At 56.0% G+C, this 17,766-nt stretch overlaps 3 protein-coding genes across 3 annotated transcripts in view; 2 read left to right on the plus strand and 1 right to left on the minus strand.

The window, feature by feature from the left end:
- Positions 1–5,960: 5,960 nt before the first annotated feature.
- On the minus strand, positions 5,961–6,302 carry VOLCADRAFT_35889 (uncharacterized protein; the record flags this gene model as incomplete). Its single annotated transcript, XM_002957510.1, has 1 exon — positions 5,961–6,302. A coding segment is annotated over one exon (342 nt), but the record flags the coding sequence as incomplete, so codon positions are not given.
- A 388-nt stretch (positions 6,303–6,690) lies between these two features.
- VOLCADRAFT_68314 (uncharacterized protein) lies at positions 6,691–6,936 on the plus strand (the record flags this gene model as incomplete). The annotated part of the gene is made up of 1 exon (XM_002957467.1): positions 6,691–6,936. The coding sequence occupies one exon, from the start codon at positions 6,691–6,693 to the stop codon at positions 6,934–6,936; it is 246 nt and encodes an 81-aa protein (XP_002957513.1).
- Positions 6,937–14,104: 7,168 nt separating this feature from the next.
- bbs9 (Bardet-Biedl syndrome 9) overlaps positions 14,105–17,766 on the plus strand; it is a gene marked incomplete at both ends in the record, with an annotated part of 18,432 nt that continues 14,770 nt past the window's right edge. Inside the window, 4 exons of the mRNA XM_002957468.1 lie at positions 14,105–14,216; positions 15,516–15,657; positions 16,076–16,239; positions 17,150–17,373. Coding sequence (XP_002957514.1) covers positions 14,105–14,216; positions 15,516–15,657; positions 16,076–16,239; positions 17,150–17,373 — 642 coding nt within the window. The remainder of the gene's footprint in view (positions 14,217–15,515; positions 15,658–16,075; positions 16,240–17,149; positions 17,374–17,766) is intronic.

The raw sequence follows: 17,766 nt of genomic DNA on the forward strand, positions 1-17,766 counted from the left end.
TACCTCCGCAACCCGCAGCAGCAGCAGCAGCAGCAGTAACAGCAGCCGGCAGTGGTAGTGGGGGCGGGGGTGGAGGGGGTGGTAATATCGGTTTCAGAGGAACACCGGCGACTGGGGGAGGTGTCAGTGGCTACACACCGCCGGCAAGCCAGTGTGGTTTCGGAGCTTTACCACCTTACTGCGGCGGTGGCGGCGGCGGTGGTAATGTTCCCGGATGTGGCGGCGGTGCCGCCGCGTCTTCGAGTGGAGGTGCCGAAATGTACGGCCGTGGGTGGGCCAGCGGCGGTGGGGGCGGTGGCGGGGATGGGAGTACGGCAGGAGAGGAGGTGCAGTACACTCAGGGGGGAGGTGTCCGGGGTGGCAGCCGCCTGTCGTTGTCCAAGCGAGCCGGGGTCGGGGTTGGCGGGTTGGGGTCTGGGGCTGCTAGTCAGGCTGCTGCGGGGCCGGCGGGGGGGGCCCCGGGGGCGCCGCAGTCCCCGGGAGCAGCAACGGTGACAGGAGGGGCCTCGGATTTCTTGAGTTTCAGGAGGTAGATAGACAAATAGATAGATGAAATAGGTCGAAGCTAAATCGTGAGTTTATGGGGTATATGCCTGGTGTGCATGATCACTTTTCTGTGTTGTGTTGCCCCTCTTCTGTTGTTGTCAACCTCAGGACCAGGCTGTTGGCGTGTACTGGTCATGGTGTGGGGGAGGTGGTGGTTGCAGGTCGTGCACAGTCGGAGAGTGTGTCTGTCTGTTTGCCGCATGCACATACATACAGATTACTGACAGTCGTACATGTGACGTGTGCAACTCTCAAGGTTGGCAGGGACGGAGGAGATCGCTACAAGACTATGGCGTGTTTCTGTTCGCCCGCTTTTTCTGTACAGCATGTGAATTTACAGGTGTGCAGTGTCCGATAGCAGTGCACAAGCGTTTAAGATGTCGGGGTGATGTTTACATATTGCATGTATGTATGTAATGTATGTATGTAATGTATGTATGACGTTGATTACACTGTGGGCTGAAAAGCCGGGGGCCCAGGGCCGAAACACAGCGCGGGGGGCGGGTATGTATGTATGTATGTATGTATGTATGTATGTATGTTGTTTTTTGTATCCATCTAAGGAAGCTCCTTACTGCTCTACTCCCTGTAGTGGGTGACGAAGAAGAGGGTTTGGGGCTTTAGGGTATGTACTATGTACGTATGCATATGTCGTACATGTAACGGCATTCCGTCCGTACCATGCATGTGATTCATGGTTATCCACGAGAAGCGTTGAAGGGCGAATGTAAACACCACCACCTGCCCCCGCGCTGCCCGATGTGTTGTGGGCGGTACGTACGTACGGGCAACATGGCACGGATTCCCCCCAACCGCCTTCCCCCATACGTCTCCTGTGCCTAAAGCCGCCTCAGCCCGAAGTCCAACAGGCAACACACCGCACACATAAGAATAAGGCAAAGGCTCACGCTGCCTCACCTCACATTGCCCCGTCTTGCTACTTGCCAGCCTCCCCAGTTTATCCAACTCGGGCGAAAACAAATACAGACATATACACAGATACACATACACACATGCAGATACACATACAGACGAACTACCCCCAGGAGCGCACACAGGTAGTGCACAAGTGCTGTGAGGATATCTACATATTTACGGACATACACCACCACCAGCTTTAGTATGCTACAGCCCGTTCCAAGTGTGGTCTGTTCGCAGCAGCACAGAGCCGTCAGCCCCCCCCCCCCAGAGGTCAGGGAGGCAGCCACCACAGCCGGGCCCCCCCGTGCTGTTGCAGTGCAACACAATCAGATTGGGGCCAGGCCGCAGCTCCGAGACCTGCAGTACAGTACGGCTTGGGAACATCACTGTACGGCCGATCTCCTGGCCGTTTACGAAGACGGTGGCCAGGGTTCGTCTGCAATGATGGTAAGGGTGGCATTAAAGCTGCTTGCTGTGCCGCCTACATCCCCTGCGGCTTGCTGTTGCTGCTGCTGCTGCTGCTCGGAGTGTAACTGAAAGGTACGGTAATTGTTGGTTGACTGCCAAACGGACGTTATGATTCGTTGGCCGAACGGTACGAAAGCGGTTGGCAGGGACGAAATCCACATGGCCTCCGTGTCGGCTAGGAAACCGCCTCCCTCCGGCAGCCGGGTGTGACTCGCGTATGAGCTCACACCTTTATTTACCGTGTAAATGTGTTAAAGTGGCATACCGTACACCGATCATACCAATGCGCGGTTGGCAGGGAGCCATACGTACGTACGTATGTATGTATCAGGAGGGGCACACGTCGTGGTGGAAAGGGGGGGTTAATGAAGTTTGGGGGGAAAGGGTAACACACGCGGGAAGGGGAGGGAAGGGGAGCACACACACACACACACACACACACACACGGCCGTCAGAGCAGCCGTGCAGCCTACCTACAGAGTTGGGCTGGACGCAACACACACAAACAACAAACGCTAGATTTGGTTGGATGCTGATGGTGAGTTGCTGAACACAAAGAGTACATTCTGAAGTTGGATGGGGTGAATGGATTAGGGTGCCCCTCTAGCAGGGGAGAGCAGGGACTGCCTCGGGAAGGAGGCCACTGGTGAAGCTGTACCACCCTGTAACAACAACAACAACAACAACAACAACAACAACAAACAAACAACAGCCGGCAGTATCAACGGACAACTAGCAACCAACTGGCCGTTTCAGCAACAAACAAGTAACGTACGACTAATCTTCTACCACACATCGGCAAAAGGAGTATTTCTGGTTTCAGAAAGTGGTCTATTTCTGTCATCATGGGCTGGCGGTTTCGGCCGTTGGGGGGCCCTTCGGCCGCAGAGGAGCTTTCGTATGGGATGGCCGGCGGATGGTCCTCTATTTCTGCAAAAGCGGATCGGCTTCGGGAACTCTATTTCTGTTTTCGGGATTTTCGGTACCCGAAGTGCCCGATCGTCTGCCGATGTCTATCTTCTACAGCGTGCATGTAAATAACAAATTGTGAGAGGGAGACTGTAGCAGTATACAACACCACTCAGTAACAGTATCATATATATACACTCTGTACGCATCCGTTACTAGATCCCGTACACACCGTACATACCGTTACTAGATCCCGCCACTCGGTCCTCATCTCGCCGCACCTCCACCGCCCCTGACGGCCGACGTCCTGCGTTCTGAGCACATGCGGCTGCCCCGTGTGTAGTCCCAGTGGCTGCACTCGGCACCCAGCCGGGAGAAACATGCCTGGCAGCAGGACTCCGGGTCGGGCTGCTGGGCGCTTGCCACCAGCGTGACAGCGTCGCTGCCGTACCATGCGCCGTCAGAGAACAGTCTGCTGGAAGTGAAGAGTCCCGACGCGGCGTGAATGTGAAGGGGGGGAGGGGAGGGGGCGGATTAGCAGTGAGATGGAAACACACAAAGCAACAGAGACAGGCAGATAGGGGGCGTGTGCCCCCAGAGATTGCGGTGGCGGAGACTCAGAGGGGATGTTGTTGGGGGGTCTTCTGTGCAGCAGATTATTAGTGCACCGCATAGCCGCCCCCTGCCTCTGTGTGTGCAGACGGGCCCACTTGGGTGGTTGGCAATGACCTGGCAGATTCACAACGCGAACCAACCCAGTTAGAACTAGGAGATGTGGTGTGCGATACCCTTGTGTCGCACATCACATATGTGTGTATTTGTGTGTGTGGGGTGTGAAAGAGGAGAGGCCCATCTGCCCCCAGTTTCCCCCACCGCACCGCACCGCACCAGCTGCTGCTATCGAGAGGCCACCACCACCGCCGCTGCTGCTGACTCCCCCCAGCCACAGCCAGCGCAAACCCATCCACATTGAAAACCCGGATTTGCCGTATGCATCATCCCCGCGGGGGTGCCGTACACCTGCAGCTCCGCCACCTGCAGAGGCTAGACGCATTGGTCGCGTTGCCAAAGTTCTGTACTGTGACGTAGCGCCCTGTGACTGGGGTTGAGGACAGCGCAACGGTGATCAGGGCGCCGGCGGTGCTGCACCCGACCATCCGATGCACTAATTTGTTAAGGTGTATTTGGGCCGCCGCGGTGAGGCTGTTGCTCACAAGCGCCCCACCCATTCGTATCTCGGCATTACACAGGTATACTCTCCACAACAGTCCTGCCTGTTGTACAACACGATTTTGCTGACAGTAAAGTGCCCGCCCAGGTCGATGCAAAGTCAAGGAGTTTGATCCTGGCCGCTTGCTGCACTTCGGAATATGCTGACCCCGGTGTTGCTGATTATGAACCCATCAGCGCTGCTCTGGGGCCCATAACGCCTGACGTCATTATCAGCGATGGAGGAGGCGAATGTGAGCTTGCCCAGAGCGATGTTAGTTGCAGGCGGTGGCGGTGGTGGGGACTTGGCGGCCGGGCTGAGCAAGCTAGGTGGCGGCGTTGTCAGGGGAGGCTGGGTTGATGGACTTGACTTGGAAGGGGACGGCTGGTTGTGTGGTGGCACACTAGGCGTTAAACAACCCGGCATGTAAAAGCCCAGGATGGGTACCTGGCTGGTGTAGGACCTGAAGAAGTGCCAGTGTACCAGCATCCGCCTATTGTCGTACGGAAGATGCTGCTGCCGTTTCCTAAAAGCCGTCTCCGTGTCTCACAGAAAGGCAAGGTGCTGGGCCAAATCGTGACGGTGTCTTGGTATGTAAAACCCTAGGTTCATTTCGACGGCTCTCTTGTAGCAGGGGCGCATACGGGCCTACATTGCGCTCGACGAGGAATGAAAGCCTTAGCATGTAACATAACGGCTGCGGCTCACAAAAAAAGGGCAGCCCAATCCAGTGCTTATACTTCGCCATCTGTATCTAGCCAGGTTCCTCTCGGAAGTCTGGGAGACCCGGCACGTTGCTCTAAGGCGCTTCGTGCTCAAGCGGACTAGGGCGGACGATGATGGTCCATCACGTAGCCGCACTGAAAACGATGTACCGTCCATGGCCCCCTTCCCGGGCTTTAACGGACACCCCCGCACTTGTGCGTGGAGCTTGTAACGTTGCACTCCCGGTTGTTCCCATCTGAAGGGTATACTCCTCTGGCAAGACATTCAGATGCCCATGGTCCCAGCCGGTCATCAAACGCTCCCTTAGTGCCGTTATCACTGCTCCTTCGGGGAGAGGTCTACTCAGCTACCAGTCAACACGCTCCTTTACCCACAGGACTTCTTGCGGTATTCCGCTCCAAGTATTGCACTCCAAGAAAGGGAACAGGTATAACATTGAGATTCCCCAACCCTCCCATTCCGGGTTGGTCAGGGCATCGGTTATCTCCTGCCGTAAAACTGCATGAGCAATGGACCCCACTTGCTTTTGAAGGCGGTTCCAGAAACGGAGGATCTGCTTCACCATGTATTATTGTAGGGGGAGCTCAGCCAGCTCCACATACAACACTTGCGAGCTAACCAGGAACTAAGTTGATGCGCCGTTGATCCGCTAGATTTGGTTGGATGCTGGTGGTGAGTTGCCGAACCCAACGAATACATTCTGAAGTCGGATGGGGTGACGGATTAGGGTGCCCCTCTAGCAGGGGAGAGCAGGGACTGCCCTGGGAAAGGGGGCCGCTGGCGAAGTTAACCACCCTGTAACAACAACAACAACCACCGGTGAGATGCCCATACCGCCCCCACTATCCGCCACATGAACATAATCTGCAGCTGGACTGCGCTATCCTTCAAACAAGCTTCGAACATGCCCTCCGCAAGGTTGGCATTATCCCGCCGCCTTCCCGCCCTGTCCACGGCCTCTGCCAGCGCAAAAGGACCCCATGCCTGGCAGCCGTACAACGAACAACATCCACCAATCTGTCTCCTTCCCGCAACCCCCTATGGCTTTTCCACCGCCACGTGCAGCTCAATCAAGCACGCCCACGCCCACACCCACGCATCACAGGCCTACCCACCTACCCTTCTGAGCTCCAGCCACTCGATCTCCGTCCGGGTAAAACCCTGGAATGAGCTGCCCCCCGGTGGAATGAGCTGCCCCCCGGTGGAATGAGCTGCCCCCCGGTGGAATGAGCTGCCCCCCGGTGGAATGAGCTGCCCCCCGGTGGAATGAGCTGCCCCCCGGTGGAATGAGCTGCCCCCCGGTGGAATGAGCTGCCCCCCGGTGGAATGAGCTGCCCCCCGGTGGAATGAGCTGCCCCCCGGTGGAATGAGCTGCCCCCCGGTGGAATGAGCTGCCCCCCGGTGGAATGAGCTGCCCCCCGGTGGAATGAGCTGCCCCCCGGTGGAATGAGCTGCCCCCCGGTGGAATGAGCTGCCCCCCGGTGGAATGAGCTGCCCCCCGGTGGAATGAGCTGCCCCCCGGTGGAATGGTCCCCCTCTGATCCCCCTCTGATCAGACACCCCGTGGATTCCACCCGCGTGGAAACGCACGGAAACTGGTGCTGCGGCCGTTACCCTCAACAACCTGTACGACACGTCATAAACTGGTTGTCCTGCATCCATCTGGGCCGTAAGGGTCGTGTGGGTTTGTGTGTGCAGGAGACTGGCCGGGGGGGCCGTGACGGCGCGGAGGCGATTTGCCTGCTGTACTACAACTACGGCGATGCACAAAAGGCACGGCACATGCTGACCACCTCGGCGCAGGTACGATACCGTACGGCATGACGGTACTGCGCCGTTGCATTGTACGTGATGGGAGGTAAAATATCTTTTGTGGTATATGGTTTTGTTTCTTCCCCTTTTGGCGGCTGATGATCCATAATCATGTGGCCCTCCCTACCTTACCTTCTCACTCCCTCCCCTTCTTGAGCTGTGTTTTTCCCCCTGCCCCTCCCCCTCCCCCTCCCCCTCTGCCCCCTCCCCCCCATCAGGAGAACAACTGTCCTCCGGAGGTTCTTCGATGTAACATGGATTCGCTGAACTCCATGGCGCGTGGGGGGGGCGGGGGATGGGGGGGAAAGGAGGTGAGGGGGCCGAGGGGGTTGGAAGGGAGGTAAGCGCCATGAGGAGGAGGGGAGGGGAGGTGCGGGAGCTGTACAACCCAGGAGCACACTAGTTAGATATGTTGAGTGTAATTATACTTCGTGTAAATAGTTTGATATGTATAAATTTCTGCTGTGACAGTTGGACTTGCAGGTGGGACCGTGCAGCCGGGAGGACGGCCAGCTGCGGTCACAGAAGACGATAGTTATTGTACTTGTGATAATCGTGGGTACTCAATTATAGTTTTTAAGTGGCGGAACTTCCCTGTAGCAGGAAGTAATCGACAATACGCGGGAATGAGGGCTATATGGTGCCAGCCTTGCCAGCTTTTCCTTTCTTTTTGCATTGTATTCTTTCCGATCATTTTCTGTACGAAACAGGCTGCCCTTTGGATTGCGTCTTTAATTTGAATTCGGTGGACTCCTATAGGGTTGTGTGGGAACTTCCTTGTGCTGGGTAGTAAGCGGCAGTACCACCAAGGAACGAGCGTCTTTTGATGGACCTTCAAAGCTCCGGATATACCGGACATTTTACAATGGTCATGCCTGCGACTAAGATCTGTGTCGTGCAGTTTGGTGTAATGGGAGCCACTTTTGCGTGTCTGACTTATCTGCACGGCACCCTTCAAGGTGTTTTCCTAAAATAGCTTTAACTTTAGCTCAAAATTCCATCACTTCATCCTTCACTGAGAGCCATCACTGGGGTTCCGCACACCACCCTTCCTGTTCTCCAGGCCTTATTTCATCAAGGTCCCCAGCCACGGCTCGGTCGCTCCGAAGCCACGCCTGCTCAGAGGGTCTCTGTCATGCCGGTAGTGACTGACAGACATTCATGGGCCTTCGGCTCGTATGGGTAGTCTTACAGGTATGGGGTCACGCACCCCCGACCATGTAACACACACACACACATATACATATCATGCATCATGCCTCTATGCCGTGTACCCGGTGCTTTTGGTTAGCAGCTGGCTGGCCGCCGACTATGTGGCTGGTGAAGAGGGCCTTTCTAGGCAATGGCCTGATCAGGTGCAGGTGTGGTAGGTTCCGCAGCAGCTGGATCTGCGAATCCAGTTTTGGACTTTCACGTCCCATATCAAGAAGCCTTTGGCTTACCGTGTGCGGCAAGCTAGTAGTGCGGCATCCCGTTCACAGCAGATGAAGAAGGCGGCCAAGCCGCCTTGTGAGCGGGCATAGTCCTCCTGCACGGCAGCTCGGAACGAGGTTCCTTGACTGCTTACAGACTCAATGGTCCGCAGCAACCAGAGATGTCTACACCCGCCGGAAAGATAACGTATATGGAGCAATGTGAAAAACTTCAGTGTGAACAGTTGAACATTAACTGATCAGCTCCGAAACGTCGAGGGGTCGTACGGTGCCCCACTTTCGTTTAATATGTACAGGTTTAAGCTTGGTACAACAAAATATCATAGCAATTTGTAAGAGATCTTTTAAGATGCGAGCTATGCGTATGTTCAAAATTTAGGACGGCAAAATAGTATTATGCAAGTATGGCGCACCGTCTGTGCACCATAGGTTGCAAATGGTCGGGCGTGTTAAAATGAAGACTTGAGGTGAACAAGGCAAGGTTACTGGTACTTTAGTATAATTTCGGTCATAGCGACGATTTGGAGCAGATGCTTTCCCTACGCACGCCGCGCGTACTCTGTGTTGGGCAAGCATGTACAGTGCGATTGACAGCTGCACACTTGCGGCTGCGGCGGAAAGTGCGTCCGGCGACAGGATTAAGGGACATGCGCATTTCCTGCAGCGCTGTTCCAGCTACTTCACGACTGATAATCAACGTGCAGCCTGCGTATGATCAGCCAGAGAATCGGCTGGAGCGAGCTGACGTAGCGCCTTCATCAGCAATCGGCCCTCCGAGCGCATCGTCGAACACGGAAGATCTTTCGGCTCAAAGTCTAGTTACAGCAGAGCCCGTACCTAACTTTGCGACAGCACCGGAAAGTTCTCAGGACCGACGTAAGCTTTGGTTTGCGGCCATCAAGCCGCCCATGTACTCCGTCGGCTTCATGCCCGTTCTGGTGAGGTGCACGTTGAATACGGCTTTTGCCGCGCCTGAGCCCTCCAAAACCCTCTAGCCACAACACCACCTCAGTATTACCCTCTTGGCGTTCCCCCACCCGCCCCACTTCTCCTCTCTCCCTCCCTCCGCATTTCCCTGGCTTCCGCGGGCCCGGCCTGTGCTCCATAGTGTTGTTTTGGGCCTATCCTGATTTCACCTTCCTGATTTTACATCCCGGTTTTACATCCTGCTATCCGAAAACTCCTGCTGCACACTCATTATCCCCCACAACGGACCAAGACCATCCGTTGCCAACCCTTAATCCTCCTCATCCCTTTCCTTTTTTCAGTCCTTTCAGTCACAACACCACATTCGCAACGACAAAATGCAAAGGTGTATGTACCGCTTGCTGTTCTGTCCTGCCCTCGTGTCAGGTGGCGGCGGCCAATGTCTATTTCCAGTGCGGGGTGCTCCCCTGGGGCCAAGTGGCGGGCTTTGTGCTCGCCGCCATCCTGGTGATTGGATGGCTCAATCTCAGGTGAGCCGCCCGTGCGCACGTCCGGGTGTATGTGTGTACGTGTGGCATTCTAGGCCGGTTTGTAAATATATTTTACATGTGTATTGCTCACGTGTGACATAGCACATGTGTGCGTGTGTGCGTGTGCGTGTATCGTCTTGGTGTGTGTCGTAGCAAAAATGGATGAGCAGGTCCATGTAGAGAGTGGGAGGGAGGAAGGGTTGATCTTTTCCATTCGAGCAAGACGCGTGGGGCGTGGGCGTGGGCACCGTTTTACACCCGGCAAAGCGAAATACCCCATTGCCCCCCCCCCGCCATGTAAAACGGGCACCATCCACCTGCATCGTGACGGTGTACATACGCTGTGGAGCAGCAGCCAAACAGATGCACCGCCATCACGGAGAAGGGGGAATTGCTACGACTGCACGATCCGCATGTTGCCTGTCCGCTAGCTCGTTGCTATGGCTGGCCCTCCGTCGCGCCGCGAGTCCTTCCCTGCCACACCTGATACCTGCACCCGCCTCGCCTCCCTCTGGCTGTACCGCCCGTGGGGCCCCTTTCGGGGGGGGGGGAGTTGAGGGGAAGAGACCTTACCTTCCGTACGGCAGTTGCGCAACATAGGATGCAGCCTGGGAAGTGGCGTATGAGCGGGGGTTAGTGACGGTGGTGTGTGGATACCGACTATACCGACAATTCTGGTTTTTTGGCAGTTCTGTTTAATGTCGAGGGCGCGAGTTGTAGTGGTAGCGGATAGTCCTGTCTTCGACGTTGCCCTCGCGGCGCTCCGCAACCGCAGCCCCTTCCGCTTCCGGTCTCTCCAAACTTCCCATGTTGTTTGCGCGATATTCCCCACGTCCACCACGTCCTTCATGTGCTCCCCCTGGTCGCCCCCTACGGCTCTCCGGTCTCGCTCGCTCGACAGCAACGACGCCTTCGACGCACAGACTGGCGTCGACGCATCGAAGCCAGAATCCGTCGTGAACCTTCTCGGCGGCGGGCCCAAGCGCCGCATCGCGGTGCTCCTGTTCGCCAAGTCGCTCCTGGCGGCGGGTGTGGCGCTGCTGGTGCACCTGATCACCTCAGCGCCAGGCGGCGACCTGCGACCCGCGGGTCTCCTGGCCTTCTCCATCGCCTGCGGGTACCTCTACCAGGGCCCGCCGTTCCGCCTGTCGTACAAGGGGCTCGGCGAGCCGCTGTGCTTTTTCGCCTTCGGGCCTTCCGCCACGACGGCGTTTTACTTGGCGTTGCGGCCTGACGGCGGCGGCGGCACCGCCGCTGCAGCAACAGCCGCCACCGCTGGCGGTGAAGCCGCCGCGGCCGCCCTGACATCCGGCGTGCCGCCCGTCGTGTGGACGTGCTCCGTACTCGTCGGCCTGACCACCACCGTCATTCTCTTCTGCAGCCACTTTCATCAGATTGCCGGTGACACAGCCGCGGGTAAGCGCTCGCCTCTTGTACGACTAGGTACGGAGCGAGGCCGCAAGGTACTGCGAGCTGCTGCCGTCGTCACGTACATCGCGGCGCTGGCGGCTACAGCCGTTGGCGCGCTGCCCTGGACCGCCGCCGCGGCGGCGACAGTGCTGACGGCGCCGGCGGCGCTGACAATGGTGGCCTTTGCGGACGAGCATCACTTGGTTCCGGAGCGTGTGGCGCCGCTGAAGCGCTTTGCCGTCACGTGGCACATCCAGTACGGCATGTGTTTGTGTCTGGGGCTGGCGGCCGCGCGGATGCTGGGCGTGGCGGGGTTGGCGTGAGCGAGTAGCAGCGTATGTTTATTTATGATGATCGGGAGTCGCGAGAAAGGAGAAGAAAAGAAGTATGTCTATGTGTACGTATGTACGTGACATGGGTTTTGGCGTAAACGACGGCGGGGCGAAGGGGGGAGGAAGGCGAGATGGAAGGGTAGGGTGTATGTACGAGGCCAGGCGTGTGTGTGGGGGTGGGACATACCATGCATGTATGCAGCAATGGAGGGCACACACGCATACACATACACATACACGCGTCATGCATGCAGGCATGTGTTGCCTTCCGTCTCCGTGTGCATGTACTGCGCGTCTTTGCATGTGATTGCACGGGCATAAATTTTCAATATGTATGTCCGTATGTATGTGTGTGTGGCCAGGGGGTTTTAGATTAGTGCTGGTCGGCCGTTGGTGAATGAGGTCGAGGTCATCGTCACGTGGGCGGGCGGGGAATCGATCTGCGGATCTCGCAGCTGTCGGTTTCGGGTTTGCGGCACCAGGGAAGGTTTTTTTTCGTGACGTTCGGAGTTCTGGTTCAGGTCTGACTACGAATTCAGAGAATTGAATTTAGGCGAGATTATCTATTCAAAAGAGGTAACGGCGCTTTGGGAGCTTTTTGAGATGCAATGGTGTTGTGGTGGTGTTAGTTGTAATGGTGGTGATGGTGATGGTATTTTTATTGCTGTTGTCGTCGTCTGCACTCCTATGTACGATACTCGACCAACGCGCAGTAGGCAGAATCATATGCAGTTGGAAGCGTACGGCATAGCGAAATCTAAAGCAAAGGTTAGGCCATGGGGCCCATGTTGCTTTTCGAATGTCCCGCCTTGAATTCGGTAACACTGGTATTGTTTGGGATTGTTTTTAGGGTCACAGGTGCTGCTGATGCTGAGGCTAGGATTCCAATTATAATTATTATTTGCAGACTCGGGCCGAACTCAACGCGACGAGTTTTGTTCTTCTGGCGGGAAGGAGGTGAGGAATCGTGTATATGCACTTTTGCTTTTTTGTGTTTTTTGAGTGAGGCGGGATGGACCCTAAACAAACGGGCCAGTGCAGGCGGAAAGGAGAAGATATTTGCACACATGTAGTAATTAAGGGAACATGTGTGTATGTATGTGTATGTATGTATGTGTATGTATGTATGTACTTGCGCCTCGGTGTGTGCATTTTACGGAGCCAATTATGGACCGGGGCTAGGCTGCAGAGGGCATGTAGCACGGGCTGTAAGAGGCGGTTATCAGGAACGATGCCACTGAAGGTAATTGTTATTATCATCATTTTGTAGTTCGCTTTTGTCGCCGGGTTTGCTGGGTTTGAGGCAAAAGAAGACACGCTCCCAAAGACTGGCGATACCCTCTGATACCGTCTGACCACCCCGTTCAGTGCTCTAGACCAATCATTTGCCATGTGGACCCGACAACATACAACTCTAATTTTTTATGTCCAAAAAAATGTTGTTACAGGGTGGTATAGCTTCACCAGCGGCCCCTTTTCCCGAGGCAGTTCCCTGCTCTCCCCTGCGAGAGGGGCACCCTAATCCATTCACCCCATCCGACTTCAGAGTGTATTCGTTGGGTTCGGCAACTCACCACCAGCATCCAACCAAATATAGCGGATCAACGGCGCCTCAACTTAGTTCCTGGTCAGCTCGCATGCTGATATTATCACGTCCTACACCGTTCATAAGATGGGGGGCCACCTCCCATTTCAACACTTCTCACACACCCGAGGAGTCGGCAGGCGGATTTGACTCCGAGCAGAAGTCAGGCCTTAACCTCTGCCAGCCACCTGCCACTATTATGTCATCAGTGAAGCTAACATGCTAGGCCAACATAAACCCCACAGTGTTGTGCGGTTGGCGGTCGTTTAGGGCGTTGCAGCCGGTCGGGCTCCACTGCAGCAACTGAGGTCCAGTTGAACCAACCACCCAAGGGGCTGCGGGGGGTCTGATCTGTGTGTCTCATGCAGGTATGGGGCCGTGCACTCATCACAAGTGGTGATGGTATGTTACTATTCGCCAAGTCGAAAACGTTTTTATGATTGAGGCTTATCAGCAGACGGAACTCGATCTTGGGCGTTTGCAAGCACGGGCTTTGTTGTACTGAGGTTACGTGACGTGACAACCGTCTGCTCGCCTCGCCTGTGTAGGCTTGTCGGCGACATGGCAGGCGACTGAAGCTGCATGGAGGCGGTAGCGATAGTGGGGTGGGGGCCGGGGACTGGACAGCACAGGGCGGTGTTCGTTCCTTGAACAGAACGAGGGCATGGGTTTTCAGCTTCGCTGCCGACACGGGGAACGGGAGACATGCGCGTATCGTTTCGGGCGCAGGCAAATATATTCAGAAGTATACGCCATGAGGTATTGGCTTGTGTCAGCATACCACCAGTATCGGCAACGCGTGGGTGGATAATCGAACAGGTGGGGTGAGCGCAATCAGTTCGTACCGGTGCCTCCTGTACGCTATCATTTTGCAAAGAGTCGCTGCTTATCCGTTGCGCTGAAGACGTATTCACCTTCGTATTGTGGTTTCCTATCTAATTTAGGGTCGGACTCGATACTTACATAGATTACTTTGATTCTCGAAGTGTGGACGGAGATGTTAATTCTCTGCAAGCCGCTTTACTCGTAGTTTAACCGCGTTTCAATTATATCCTTAAACTTGGAAATCCGAAGGGTACAATTTCCCGCCCCGCAGCAATGTCTGTTGACTTGCCGCACTGGATCGTTATTCCTTGCGGAGAACATCATTTCTTCATGCAATAGATGATCCTGACCTGCCGGTCGCCTCAGGGCGCCGGCTGCCTGCTGGGACCCTGAATTAAGGACGAATAGCAGTCAGGAGTTGCTGAGAGGAGTTTTCTGAATAGCTACTATCATATTGATTCATCGGAAATATGTCGCTGTTCAAGGCCCGCGATTGGTGGCAGACGCAGTGCGGACATGGCGAGGAGTTCGATATGTATTGCCTGCTTGTGGCAAACGTTGACAACGACCCCACCGGACAGGGTAAGCTCGAGCGGCAGGATTTGTTCTTTAGCCACCGGGGCACCGTCAAAGAGAGAAGGGCAAGGTCTCCATCGATGGAGGGGGCGTCCACCCATCAGCCCCTATCACCCAAGCAAAAACGCCACCAACAAGCATGCTGACAGGATTCCCTATCATATCACTACCCATATCGAACTACAAACCACACAATTACAGCCCTTCACGCCTTATTGTCCTATCCATCTGTCACCAAAACTGTGTCCGACAAGCAAGCACCCAGCGATAACCCCTCGCGACCCAAACACGCAAAGGTCCCTGCAACCCAACGCTCCGGCTCACCACTCACCACTCGAACCTCACATCTACAGATTTTTACACATTCACCACCTCAGCATCAAAAACATCGCCTAAGGGACTCGTTCGGAAAGGAGGACACAAGAGGAGGACACGAGGACGTCTCCCAATCCAATGGTCGCCCGTGTTTAAGAGAGGAAAGAATCTGAATGGTTTAGGATCTCTTACCCCCACTCCGGGAACGGAGTCCCGCTCACGTTTTGGGGGGTTCATGAGAAAAGACCCGCAACCTCAAAAGACTCCCCCAGGGGGCCCTGGTGAATCGTCCCCGCCCCAGGTCTGAGGGCCATACCCACACGCGGTGATCTTTCCCCAACGGACGGGTTTGCTCTTTCCCCCTCTCCCCCCCTCCCCCCAAACACACACACTCACAAACGCACATGCCGTACTACCTGTAGGGCGCCGCGGGCCCGTCACCCGTCATCCCTCTTCTTGTTTAGCTGCACAGTGGGCCCTCTACTTGCTGCTGGCCCCTCCTAGGGGGCACCTGGGGGGGATGCGAGCGGGGGGGAGGGGGAGAAAGAGCACTTCACCCAGCGAACAGCGGCAGAGGAGTGGAGGGGGAGGGGAGGGGGATGGCCGAGGAATGCAAACCCATCAAGATGAACCCCCTCGCCCCGCCCTGCCTCGGCCTCACAGCCCAGTCGGCCGATCCCTCACATTCCCACAACCACAAAACACCAGTCTAGTGCCAGGCCATCACCGAGCCCAGCTCGCCGCCATCTTTGTCAACCTCAGATACCCCCGTTCTTGTCCCTGTGTGAGAGACACACACAGATACACACACATGCACACACGTACACACACATACACACATACTCTAATCCTGGTTCGCTCACCGGCTTACCCCCCCCTTCATGCCCCGCTCGCGTTCTGGGGCCCCCCTCTCCCCTTCTCCTTCCCACCCCCGGCTTCACACGTACATATACACATATACGTACATACATACGTACTCACAACACGCAGTTAAGATTGTTACGGGCTCCTTCTCCGGCTACCTGCGGGTGTACCTTCCCCGAGACCGGGGCTACAAGGCCGAGGACTTGCTGCTGGAGACGGAGCTGGAGGGTGGCGCGGTGTTGGCGCTGGCGGCCGGGAGATTCACGGGGTGGGGAGGGGGGAGGGGGGGATTGCTGGGTTTTGGAGGTGAAGAGTGGGAGGAAATCGCATGATTGATGCAAAGTGCGTCAACTGCGTCGACACATGTCCCATAAGGCACCAAGCGCTGGGCTTGGGCGGTGGGCGGAGTGGAGGCTGGGCTGTAGCGGTGGGAAGGGATGAGCGCGCGCGTGTGTGTGTGTGTGTGTGTTTTGAGGGGGTGGTTCTGGAGGGATAGAGGTTCTGCTGTGCTGGTGGATGGCGGCTGGGAATGGGAATGGGCCCAGAGGGGTCTGAGCGGAACCCTGGGGGATGGGGCGAGGGGAGAATTATCACCGTACAAATCACCTGCCGTACAAATTTAATCTGTCACTTGTCCTCATGTAATATCCCATTTCCCCCTTTCACACCTCAACCCCCGTCCGCAGCTCCGGGGGTCTGCAGCTTGCCGTACTCCACCCCCGCAAGCTGTCCGTGTACTCGGTGGTTTCCCAGGGCGGCGGGTCGTACATGCACCTCACCAGGCTGTACGATCATTGGCTGGAACACACAGCAGCTAACATGACGTATGGGCCTTTCAACGGGGTGCAAGGTGGGTATGGGTTTGTCGTACGGGTGTCTGTGTGTGGGGGGGTTCGGGTGGGGGGAAGGGGGAGGGAGTTACGTGATGTGAAAGTTGAAGTCGAAGACACTGCTGGGGGCAGGGGGGGCCGGGTTTCTCACAAAGGGGGGTTTGGGGGTGTTTAGGACGGGTTGCGTGTGCGTATGTGTGTATGTGTGCAGGCGGCGAAGAGCAGGAAGGTACCGTATACTATGTACGCCGACTGGGGCTCACCAGGAACTCACCTCGCCAGGCGGCGCATGTGGCAGAGGCGGCAGAGGCGGGGGCACATGCAAAACAGAGAGCAAGGAAGTTGTTGGTCCGCAGCGGCAAATAAAACGCATACCAAGCGCCGCCGTTGAAGGATAACTAATATGACAGCGAAATAGTGCAAAGCGATGGGGACAGCGTGAGAAGTGCAATAGAAAGGAGAAATAAATAAAAGCGGTGTAAGACGACGAACAATGAAGAGGGTCGTACAAGTGTAAGAAATCGAGAACGCATGCGTATACGCAAGCAAAAACATTTTTTAATTAACGCGCAAGTGTGTGTGGGTATGAGCTGGATGAGTGTATGAAGGTGTGCGTGTATGTGTGTTTGCAAGTGCGTGTATTTGGAGGGAAGGTTACCCCGGGGGGGGACTTGACGAATTGGGAGTCAAAGTGGAGACTGGTGGGGGAGGGGATAGCGGAGGAGGAGGGGGGCAGAGGAGGAGGGGGGGATAAGAGAAAGGTCTTCGAAAACCGATAAACCAGGCAAGATTCCTTAACCGCCTCCTTTAACCACCTCTTATAACGGCCTTTCAGCCACTTCACATTATCTCATCGCCTATAAGAACCGGACATTCCCCGCAACCCCCCACCCCACCCCACCCCTTCACGCAAACCCCTTCCCCCGGCAGGTTGCGACTACATCTGCGTGCAGTCGTACGACGGTCAGCTGTACTTTTTTGAGGCGGAGGCGCAGGCCTTCACCCGCTACCTGCCCAACTTCCTGGTTCCGGGGCCGATTGCTTACGTGGACGTGTCCGACACCTTCATCACTTGTACGGCAGCTATGGAGCTTGAGGCGTACAAGTACAAGGTCATTGCGGCGGCGAGTGCAGAGAAGTCGGCGGGTGAGTACGTATGTATGTACGTATGTATGTATGTATGTATGAGTGAGGGCATGTCTGTTGAGAGAATGTGTACTTTGTGAGGTTCCAGTCGCCGGTATTGAGAACGGAAAAAGGGAGGGAAGAACCCTAAACCTTCCAAAAGGAGGGCGGACGGGAAAGGAGAACCCTTGACTTTGACACTAAGACCGAACCGCGGTTGGCGGTTGGCTGTTGGGGCACCCGAGGGCGGGGGGTTTGGGGAGAACCGGGGTTTTACAAATGGGTGGGTGGTGCGGCTGCTTAGGTCTCAAAACACACATACACGTACACATACACATACACACACACGCCTTCACCCCTTCTAACCCCCCCCCCCTCTCAGCCCCAACCAAGGACCTGACAACCTCCACCGCCCCCACCGG

The sequence above is a fragment of the Volvox carteri genome, assembly GCF_000143455.1.
Source record: "Volvox carteri f. nagariensis unplaced genomic scaffold VOLCAscaffold_74, whole genome shotgun sequence".
Lineage (NCBI taxonomy): Eukaryota > Viridiplantae > Chlorophyta > Chlorophyceae > Chlamydomonadales > Volvocaceae > Volvox > Volvox carteri.